Here is an 11,469-nt window from a genome sequence, read left to right as displayed (position 1 = left end):
GGACCTATAGTCCAAACCCCTGAAGGTATAAAACCAGTTGGCTACAAATGGGTTTTTTGTGCGAAAACAAAATGAGAGAAATGAAATTGTGAGATACAAGGCACGCCTTGTTGCACAAGGATTCTCTCAAAGATCCGGAGTCAACTATGAAGAAATATATTCACCTGTTATGGATGAAATAACTTTTCGATATCTCATCAGTTTAGCTGTACATAAAAATCTTGAAATACATCTAATGAATGTAGTTACAGCTTACCTTTATGGTTCACTTGATAATGACATTTACATGAAAAATTGCCTGAAGCATGTAAAAAGTCTCGGGAAATGTACTCAATAAAACTGCAAAGATCATTAGATGATCTGAAATAATCAGGGCGTATGTGGTATAATCGCCTTAGTGAGTACTTAATAAATGAAGGTTATATAAATGATGTCATTTGTCCATGTGTTTTTATTAAGAAAATGGAATCAGAATTTGTTATACTCGCCGTTTATGTTGATGACATAAATCTCATTAGAACCCTTGAAGAGGTCCAAAGGGCGATTGAATATCTAAAGAAAGAATTTGAGATGAAAGATCTCGGAAAGACAAAACGTTGTTTAGGTCTACAAATTGAACATTTAGCAGACGGGGTTTTTGTCCATCAATCTGCCTACACTGAGAAAATCTTAAAAAGATTTTACATGGACAAAGCACACTCATTAAGTACTCCAATGGTTGTTTGATCACTTGAGGTTGAAAAAGATCCATTTCGACCTCCCGAAGAGAATGAAGAACTTCTTGGTCCTGAAGTACCATATCTCAATGCTATTGGTGCACTTATGTATCTTGTAACGCAACTAGACCCGATATAACATTTTATGTTAATTTGCTGGCAAGATATAGTTCAGCCCCAACGCGAAGGCACTGGAACGATATCAAGCATATTTTGCGATACCTAAAGGGTACTATTGATATGGGTTTGTTTTATACTAACAAAGATAGTGCGGACCTTATTGGTTATGCAGATGCAGGGTATTTATCAGACCCACATAAAGCTCGATCTCAGATAGGCTATCTATTTACACACGGAGGAACTGCTATATCATGGCGATCTACAAAGCAGTCTATTGTTGCTACTTCTTCAAATCATGTTGAAATAATAGCAATTCATGAAGCAAGTAGAGAATGTGTGTGGTTGAGATCGATGATACAGTTCATCAAAGAAAGATGTGGTTTGGAAAGTGATGTCAAAGTATCCACAATTATATTCGAAGACAATGCGCGTGCATAACTCAATTGAAAGGTGGCTTCATAAAAGGAGACAGAAAGAAACATATTTCACCAAAATTATTCTTCACACATGATCTATAGAAGAATGGTGATATAGATGTACAACAAGTTCGTTCAAGTGATAATCTTGCAGATTTATTCACAAAGGCATTACCAACATCAATTTTTGAGAAGCTAAGATATAAGATTGGAATGCGTCGTCTCCAAAACATCAAATGAAGTTTTCATCAAGGGAGAAAAATACGTGTCGCACTCTTTTTTCCTTAACCAAGGTTTTGTCCTACTGGGTTTTCCTGATAAGATTTTTAATGAGGCAGCACTCAATGCGTATTACCAGATATGTGCTCTTTTTTCTTCACTAGGCTTTTTCCCACTGGATTTTTCCTAATAAGGTTTTAATGAGGCACAACATCTAAGAATGTTTAGAATAACTATATATATTTATTTTTTGCTAGAATATTTATTTTTTTGACATCCAAGGGGGAGTATTAGGTATTGGATATAATTATCCAAGTGGGCCCCACTTGTAAGTGGGCAACTTGCCCACTTGGTATTTTCTTCTTTCTATGCCTATAAATATAGGCAAGATGTTATGAATTGAATGCACACTGATACAAAAATACTACACAACATTTCTCTTTTCTCCTCTGTTTCCACTTTCTCTTCTCAATATACCTCTTTTAATTATTTTGCTATTTGCTAAGTTAAGTTAATTTATAACACATATACCCAAATAGCAACATCAAAAAGGTTGGAATAATGTATTACTACTATTTTGGCTTGGAGTTCCCGTTCATGATTGAGCTTGAATATTTTACAATGCTAATTGCCAAAATATGGCAGTTTTCGCCCCTCTTTTTCACCTCATTCTGGGAGGGAAGAAGAGTATGGCCGCATTTAGTGAGACAACACCGTTTAACTCTTCGAGGACTTGCCCAACTGTTCAGAAGTTTAAGGTTGAGAAAAACTGCAGGGCCTTGGTTTTCACTTGCGAACAATAATTCTACTAAACACAGTAAAATAGCCATCCACCAGAACTGAAGAATAACAAGGGCAGGTAACCGAAGCAGAAGAATATATAATCAAAAAATTCAAGAATGGCCATAACATTATTGGAATGTAACACTCTCTATACTGCTGATACAAGCGAGTGTTGTGTGACAAATAAACAAAAATTACAGGGTTATGCATAGCATAGAGATACATTCACATTACTGCAGTCAAAGCACCTCAGAATATGAATTTATCTTGTACAAGCTCTAATCTGTAGGGGCCTCAAACCTTGTTGGAGTATCAATTCCCATCATGCAGCAAAGGCCGGATATCAAAATTATAAGCAAGACAATTGCCTGGAACAGTACGAAAAGAACATAATCAGTAAACACAAAAGACAGCAGCAAGGGAAAAAAGGGACGTAATCTGATTTCACCACAACCAGAGAAAAACACTAGAAGCAGTTTTGAACTGTGGACAGAGATGCAATCAACTTACCACAAATATGCCCTCCAAAAATGAGGATTTAATTCGGCAAACTCCATCACAGGCATCGACCAATTTATTTCCAGTACCTTCAGCAAGAAATCTTTCTACTTCCCTATGAGAGGGGAATTGAATTGACCTAAAAGGATCTGAAACATAGAGTGCGGTGTATTTTGCTCCCAGATTCTCCACATAACTGAGTAGTTGAGACAAAACTTCTCCTGCAAATTTATCAAGTTTAAGGACTATATATGACCAAAATAGGTATAAAACACGTTCTCCATTCATATCATACCCTCAGAGGTTTGTTCTTCAGCTCCTCCCAGAGTACGGTGACCTTGGTCGCAGAGAACAATCAAATTTGGCTGCCCCTTGGATTGTTTAGTGATCCTTGATAGCAGATAGTTCTGTAACACAAGACAGATGAAAAGAATTAATACATCCAGTACACACGGCAACAGCATCAATATATATACACATACAAGCTGTAGTAGCTGTGGTGAACATAGTCACTACACTAAAATCTAAAAATTGTCACTTTTTTTTCTTTTTTCGGATGCCTCATTTATCAATGGAATAGAGATTACTCCATTATTAACCTGAACTGAGTGGACATCAGTGAGTTTCTCAAAACTTTCACCCTCAACAGAGCATGATTCTAAAAAAGCAATGTTGCTGGCCTCAAGACCATGCCCACACGTGTTAGTAAATTCTGAAATCAAGGAGCTTTCCACTGATTTGCTCTCCTCTGATGCATCAATGTAGGGGAATGCCAAAGAAAAGTTGGACTTTGCGACAGAAGCCTGCTCAAGACATTTTTTACCACACTAAGATAATATAAATGAACTTTTGCAGTACATCAAGAACCAAACACAAATTTTTTGAGTCAGGGAAATAATTTCAGAAGTTGGGAAAACTCTAATTACCTTCAGCAAGTCCACAAGCTCAGAATTGGCATTTTTGGGTCTAGCAATATTCACAGATTGCAACTAAACAAGAAAGAGACATTAGCTGCTGAGGCAAGGTAGAAAATTTCAAAAAGTAAAATAAAAACTTGCAAAGCCTATGTGTTAACAAGGTCCCATATGAAAGCTGTGTTCATTAGTACTTTACGAGTTTAAAGTGACATTTCCCCGACCGAACTAGAATTTTCCTTCAATGGGTAAATAAACCAAATTGGAGTTGTTTGTATCAACTCAAATATCGGGGTGAGTATGACACAGACAACAACCACAAAGGGTTATACTCATTACTTTTACTTGAATATGTAAGAATGGGTTCCAACACCTTTTCAGCAGTTTGAAATCTATGTGGACCATATTAAATTTTGCAGGAAGGTGTATCACAATCTCTCCATAGGTCTTGCTCTGAAGCATATAAAAATTATGACTCAAATGGCTTAATTAAAGGGTATTTGGTAATTTAATTTCAGGAAGTGCAACAAAATATAGTTACTCTTCCCCTAAAACTAAGAGATGGGTACCTCCTTCCCAACAAAAACAAGTGCAAGATCCAGATGCTGTCCACCTTCTTTTCCTGAGCACTAATGAAGATCAAAGACAATTTAGTTTCCTTCAAAGAACGAATCCAGAGAAAACGATTAGGAAGGCAAGAACTAATAGAATATAGAGACATGAAGTACCAGCAAGTCCGACCAACCACCCTCAGCCATAACAGACTTGACTAAATCCTTCAGTGAAAGGGTTCTGTAATTGACAGCTTCACTTGAGGAAACTCTGTGACATAAGAAATAAAAATAATTCAGACAATACAAATTTACACAGATCTCTTGCCAACAAACACCATAAATGTGTGGCAGATGCAGTTCAGGTAAGTTGCAATTCGGTGCAGATCACCTTTAGAAAACAAATGTACCATCCCACATAAACATGGAATACAAAAGAAGGGGCATATATAGGATATCTAGCTGTTGTCACCAACCACTCCTTACTAGAGTGTGGGGATCAGCAGTACATCACAGATTAGTTTTTTAAGGACCTAAATAATGTTTCTAGATGGTTCACAAAGTTGTGGACCCTTTGCTTCAACTATAACTCAGCTAGGAAGTCTACTGACTTTCCGAGACTCCATGACATTGTATGGGACACATGTAATTCTAACGAGCAGCTCTTGTAAGGCCTAAAAGCCTAGCTATTCTCTGTAGGTCTCTTTAGTGTACTACTTGTATATGGAGATTTTCCTCATAAAATTAATACTTCATCAACTAAAGTTCCTAAATATGGATATAGTTTACACAACCTAGCCTAATTAAGAAGTCATTTTGGTGAAAAATAAAGTGAGCATTTCAATTTAAGTAGACGAGTAAACAGAAACTTACACAAACTACAGTATATCCTTGGGTAAATAAAACATTCCAAAGTTTTGCATTAAGTTGTTTAAGACACAAATCACACACAGAAAGGATATATAGATTTAGCAATCAGATTTCTAGCAACATCCTTTTTTTTTATTTTGTTTGGTTTGGTGGGGAAAGAGGGGAAGGGGGGGGGTATATTCTAGAATCATTTATGCTTATGATGGTTAGAAATTATTCGTAGTGTTCTATCTTGTAAAATAATTTTAAAAAGGCCTTGTAAAATCTTTTAGAATGAGAGCAAGGAAGGAACTGCTGGGAACAAAAATAGAAAATGGAAGTAGCTACTTAAAATTTAGGGAAAAGGCATAAAACTCCCTAAAACTATAACCAAAATTCCAAGGACACCTTTCTTTTACGAGGGTCCTATTAACCCCCTGAACTATTTTAAAGTGTAATAATATACCTTTTGGTACTGAGGTGGCATGGAGATTGTGCTCACTCCCTTGGAAGCAAAAGAGGCCAAAAATATGGGGGAAATTTGATCAATATGGACACTTGTCCGTTTTTCATTAGACACTTTACAGTTAATTAGTACACATAATTATTAACAATAAAACTTGTATATATTTCTCACTTTTAACTTTTTATTTTCTTTCTCTTTTATTAATTTTTTTCTTCACTTCTAATTAATTTGCATGTATTCCGAAATAATATAATACTTACTATATAGTTAATTTATTTGGCCGTATCCCATTAAAAAAAATTCTGTCATAAACTTAATGTATTTTTTTTCGGAATAATTTTGGTATCCGTCTGATGCTAACTTAATTTAAATACAAGGCATTGGAATTAAATTTGATATCAAAGTTAAAGACAAACAAATACAACAACAACAACGACCCAGTGAAATCCCACAACGTGGGGTCTGGGGAGGGTAAAGTGTACACAGACCTAACTCCTACCAAGGTAGGACGGCTGTTTCCGAAAGACCCTCGGCTCAGTAAAATCAAAAATCAAAAAAGAAGGAAAGACAAAAAAAAGTAAGAAGAGTAAATAAAAGCAATAGAAAAAGAAAAAAAATGAGAACAAAGTGAAGAAAAAAATGGAAAAAAAAACATATACACACATGGTGGGGCGTGTATATCACCACAGCTAATTCAATTGGGTTGTGGTCCACGTCAACACATAAAGTGCAAAGAAATACAGAAAAAATAAGGGGTGGCGGTTGGAGAGGGGGAGGGGTGTATTTGGAGGGCAAAGATAACGTGTTGGAAATTCGTCCATATGTGGAGGGGGTACTTTTGCCTTTTCCCTAGAATCCATATGTGGAGGGGGTACTTTTGCCTTTTCCACGTCAACACATAAAGTGCAAAGAAATCCAGAAAAAATAAGGGGTGGTGGTTGGAGGGGGGGAGGGGTGTATTTGGAGGGCAAAGAGAAAGTGTTGGAAATTCGGCCATATGTGGAGGGGGTACTTTTGCCTTTTCCCTAGAATTTATGAATTTAAGGCTATAACCTCAAAAGTTTGATAGGAGCAGTTTAGACATTAGAAGATCGATCATAGTTAGAAACTTTGATTGTCGTTAAGATTTGATCTAAGATGCTTGAGGTTTAAATTTTGGAGATTTCTGTCCATAATAAAAGTTGTTTTTCTTTTGAAAAGAAAAGAAAAACAGAATTACAAAAAGGGAGTTACTTTTGCAATCGTTATTAAAAGCCTTAATATTCTAGAGGCAAGTGACACACTTCTTCCATCCTTCCGTCTTTTGCAAAGAAATAAGAAGAGTATATTCAAGACCTACAAGAAAGAATACGTTGTGGAAAATCAAAATAAAAAATCATATGTAAGAATAACTGAATAAGGCATAAAAATTGCTTTTTACAACTAGCAACTCAGGACCCAAAGCAAAGATTTGACGTCATTTAGATGTGGTTGAACTACCTAAATGAAGGTTTCTTATGAAGACATTGATCTCATTAACGGAGTAGAACACTCAAGGTATTGCTAGGGTTCTATTCAAGTGATGTGAATCATTAGATGTGCAAGGATAAAATAATTAGGACATCGGGATTCGGATTACAATGGATCAAAGGAGTCAACTTGGCGATAAGTTTACAACAAGAAAGTAGATAAGTACTGGACACATGAAAAAAGAAAGATGGAAACGCCAGATTACAAGAGAATAAGGCTAAGCCTACCAGCAGAAAAAAAGTAGTAGGGCAATTTGGTGCAAAGGGATAGTTCAACGAGGGAGTCTTCATTTTTTACCTAAAAGTATCTCCACACTACAGAATACATATTACATAGTTGAAAAGTATAAGCATATAACCAGCAGAAAATCTCCATGAGAGGTTCAAACAGAGTATCTAAAAGCTGGAGCAGTGAGGTGTCATGAGCGAAGCTAGGATTTTCAAGTGTACACAGTAAATGTGCAGATCTTAATCCTACTTGATCATGCTTTAAGCAAGTTAAGAATCGAGCCATAACAACAACAACAAAGATGACTTTTTCTAAACAAATTCCATTTCTCAAGTAAGTTTTGTTGGTTGATTTAATTTATTGACAAAATATGGAAGACGCCTCTCGGAATGTTAGCTTCACCTCTCAAGCTTCAAGGCAATTAAGAAACTATCATTATCAGTATGAATAGTAAAAAGGATTGATAGGAAGGGATTCAGAGACCCCATGAAGATAGTAAAAGTTAATGTAGTAATCATTTTTTATAAGATGACAATTAAAGATACACTTTGATAGTATGAATCTAGGAGAGTTTTGTTTTTGTTATTTACTTCTTTTTTTTGTTAAAGTTGCTGCCATGTGACCAGGAGGTCACGGGTTCAAGCCTTGGAAACAGCCTCTGGCAGAAATGCAAGGTAAGGCTGCGTACAATAGACCCTTGTGGTCGGGCCCTTCCCCGGACCCTGCGCATAGCGGGAGCTTAAGTGCACCGGGCTGCCCTTTTTTTTTTTTACTTCTTTTTTTTGTTAATTTGTTTTTATTATTTACTTAGTTGACATATAAGTTTTGCTGCTTCTTTTTTTCCCTTGGAGGGGGGTGGGTGCAAGTAATTGACATTTGAGTTATTAGTTTGTTTTATCACTCAGTCAGCACGGAACAATGAGTTCCTAGTAAAGATGGATTGTGACATTGTACATATCATAGTCACTACACCTACCTTTGGTGCAACTTTACAAATTTTAGAAAAAATATTAAGGCATAGTCAATGGAGGGTTTTTAACTGAGCATGCTTCCAAGATTAGTAAGCGTAACAGTTTAAAATAAAACATATAAGTAACAGCATTTCTAAAAACAAACAGAGAAAATTCAGGAAACACCAAGATACGTGTACACTAAAGAAATCATCTTCCAGAGAACATATTTCTAAGTTACTAGCAAAGACATTGACATAATTTGGTTAAATTGATATTCCTAAAGCTGCCAATGGAGAACTTACATTCAAGACAAAGTTAAAAGACCTAGACTTGAAAGTCTGTGTAATGTTTGTGAGATATTTCTACTGTATATTGTTATATCTGTGATAAAGCTAGAGAGTATGAGGTCGGAGTACTGTGGACAATGCTTCTACAGTGTTGGGCATGGAAAGTGTAAAGGATAAAAAGCACAGGAGATATGGGAGATGATACCATTGTACCCATTTCGCAATTATGAAGGAGAGAATCAGGAGATTTTTTGGTGGAGAAGCAATGCAAAAGAAAACATACTAAAATAAAATACTTGAAAACTTTTTTTCTTGGAGCAAACAGGATATATAAAGCAAGTGGATGCTTTTGAAGACTCTTTGAGCTCTTTGCAGCTTTAACGTAAATTTGTCCTAATGAAAAGGATATCTGCATTATAGATTAAACCCTCAATGAAAAGATTTCTGACAAGGAAGATTACTATTAGGACAGACAGACGAGCACCCAGATTTGGCATATCCAGATGTAATTAGATTTTGGCAGGGTGAATAGTTTAGATCTCCCTCTAGTTTACCCAAAACTTCCTTCCCTCTAGTTTGAAGAAAGACCTCCACTTTTTCCTTTTCAAATGAGGACCATAAACCTCTACTTTTTATGGAGTCACAGATATAGTCCATATAGAGAGGATGACTAAGGTACTATTTGAAGTAGAGAGAAGGCCTATTAGTTTGGGAAGGTAGAGAGGAAGATGGAGTAGCTGATCCTATTTGGCAACCTTTGCTAATAACTGTATATTAGGATCTACAATACTACTCGATTCAAGCACCACTAAACAAATAATCTGCTTTGAATCCCAAGTGATTAAACAAAAAGGGGCAATTAAGTACAAGCTGCAATAAGAAAGGAAATTCATACCCATATTGATGCGGTGACCAAAGAAACGAAGGGACTGCAGATGGAAACGTATGACCGAATGGGACTTCAACAACAACAATCAAAGCAACCAACAATGCCACGGCAAGAGTTTTCATCTTTCTCCTGAACATTAAATCACCTAAGTAAGTCATCACAAATTGCCAAGACATTAACTGAAAAGATTCAAAATCAAAATACAACCAACTTGGTAAGATCAACGAATTCAGAAATTTAGTGCACAAAATACATAATTACAAATATGTTTCCGTTGATTTGACAAATATAGATGTTTGACCCGCAGAACAGAAGGAAAATTCATTCTTTTACAATATCATCTGAATCAAAGGCAAAGCAATGCTCATAAACGACAGATCAGAGAAGAGAGTAGATTTGCTCTAACCTCCGGAAGGGTACTGATGCTGTGATGCAGGTTCAATGGAAGACTCTTCAGCACGTTGGTGTTTAACCAAATAAGGCAATCAATCTCTTGCCTCTGTAAATAATACAGATCTCCCTCCGGTTTGCCAAATTACACTTCCCTGCCCTCTATTTCCTGATATTATTCCTTTGGTCCTTTTATTTTTTTTTAAAAAAAAATTAAAAATATCTTTAACATGTCATAAATGACTCAAAAATGTCTTCCTTCCGCCTATAAATAAAAAATGTCCTTCATATTTTTCTTTAGGTCTAAAAATATTATTTTTTAACACCACAATGACATGGTAATGGTGACATGAATTTTTACCCATTTCAATGAATCATGACCCAGCTATTCTAAAAACCCAAGACCCATAATAACCGAAACTAAATTTCTTGGATTTTTTTTTTTGGTACCTCTTCTTTGTTCCAATTAGATACTTAAATTACCCGTCTTGTTTCTTTTTTTATCTTCTTGTTATACTCAAAAAAGAAGAAGTACGAGTCCGCATTGACGTAAATCAAAAGTGACTCTCAATAAATATTATTCTGATTTGTCAAAACAATAGAAAAACTAGGTACAAAGCTACAAGGATTTCTAACATATCTCAATTTAAGTAATAGGATTGAATTGAAAAGTCTACGTGGACCAATAAGATGAAGCCACTTGTTTAATTAAACCACTTGTTGAGGGCATTTTTAAAACATTTATGATAAGGACATTTTTTATTCTTTTCTGTAAAAATAATAATAATTAAAAATCTATTTTTTTAATTTTATTTTGGAAATTTTAGAAACTTACCTTCAAATTAACATGTGACCGACCATACTTATTTTTTTTTGTGCAAAAGGAGACTATTTCATTAACCAAAAAATCTACAGAGAACATATATGTGGTTGAGTTGTACAAGTCGTACTAGTTATATTTAGAGACGGCACAAAAACAGTAATAGGACTAGTATTATACAAAGGAGTCGGGTTGATGGACTACACATTAACCCGTCAAGTTGACATATCTCCATTTTTGTCTGCTCACACAATATCAATTAGATATGCCGGAGAGTCTCAAAAAAGCCTCATAGAGGTGATGTTATCATTTGTAGTAGCCACTGCTGCTAATCCATCAGCTAATCTATTTGTTATTTGTAGACATGAGCGACTTTCATCTTGCTCAGCCATTGGAGAAGGAACCCGTAATCAATCAATAAGGAATAAGATTGAATGTTAGCATTGTTTATCATATTGACTACTTCACTTGCATTAATGTTAGCTTCCACATGCTGTAAATTGTGTTCCAAGGCAGCAGTTAATCCCTCTAAGAGGGCCAACAACTTAGCATGGAAAATATTTGTAGCTGGAGATATAGATGTAAAATGTTACGACTCAAGACTAACCTCTAGTCGTGATATGATGCTTATAGTCACAAGTGACCTCAGGCTAACCTCATGGTCTTGCATGAAACTAAGAATCACATGATAATACTGAAGATAACTGAATATAGAAATAAACTTTGAAGATAGTCTATTATACTTAAATGTAAGATAGACAAAATCTGAACAACTTTGTTGATACTAAATCTAACTGTCTAAAAAGTCTCTACTAATATGAGTTGCTAGGACAAGCCCCTAGCTTACTCCAACTGCCTGAA

The 11,469-nt window shown here is 35.5% G+C and overlaps 1 protein-coding gene across 2 annotated transcripts; it reads right to left on the bottom strand.

Moving 5' to 3' along the window:
• Positions 1-2,352: 2,352 nt before the first annotated feature.
• Positions 2,353-9,939, bottom strand: LOC129887411 (uncharacterized). Of its 2 annotated transcripts, none has more exons than XM_055962500.1 (9): positions 9,805-9,939; positions 9,405-9,527; positions 4,395-4,488; positions 4,236-4,295; positions 3,679-3,741; positions 3,352-3,555; positions 3,048-3,159; positions 2,765-2,973; positions 2,353-2,622 (listed from the first exon to the last, which is right to left on the bottom strand). In XM_055962500.1, the coding sequence occupies exons 2-9, from the start codon at positions 9,518-9,520 to the stop codon at positions 2,533-2,535; spliced, it is 948 nt and encodes a 315-aa protein (XP_055818475.1). In that variant the 5' UTR covers positions 9,521-9,527; positions 9,805-9,939; the 3' UTR covers positions 2,353-2,532. The 2 variants fall into 2 exon arrangements, with proteins under 2 accessions (XP_055818475.1, XP_055818474.1); XM_055962499.1 differs by having other exon boundaries at positions 9,405-9,543; positions 9,805-9,899.
• Between the last annotated feature and the right edge of the window lie 1,530 nt (positions 9,940-11,469).

This window comes from Solanum dulcamara, chromosome 4 (genome assembly GCF_947179165.1).
Source record: "Solanum dulcamara chromosome 4, daSolDulc1.2, whole genome shotgun sequence".
Lineage (NCBI taxonomy): Eukaryota > Viridiplantae > Streptophyta > Magnoliopsida > Solanales > Solanaceae > Solanum > Solanum dulcamara.
This window is presented reverse-complemented; position numbering and strand designations above follow the sequence as displayed.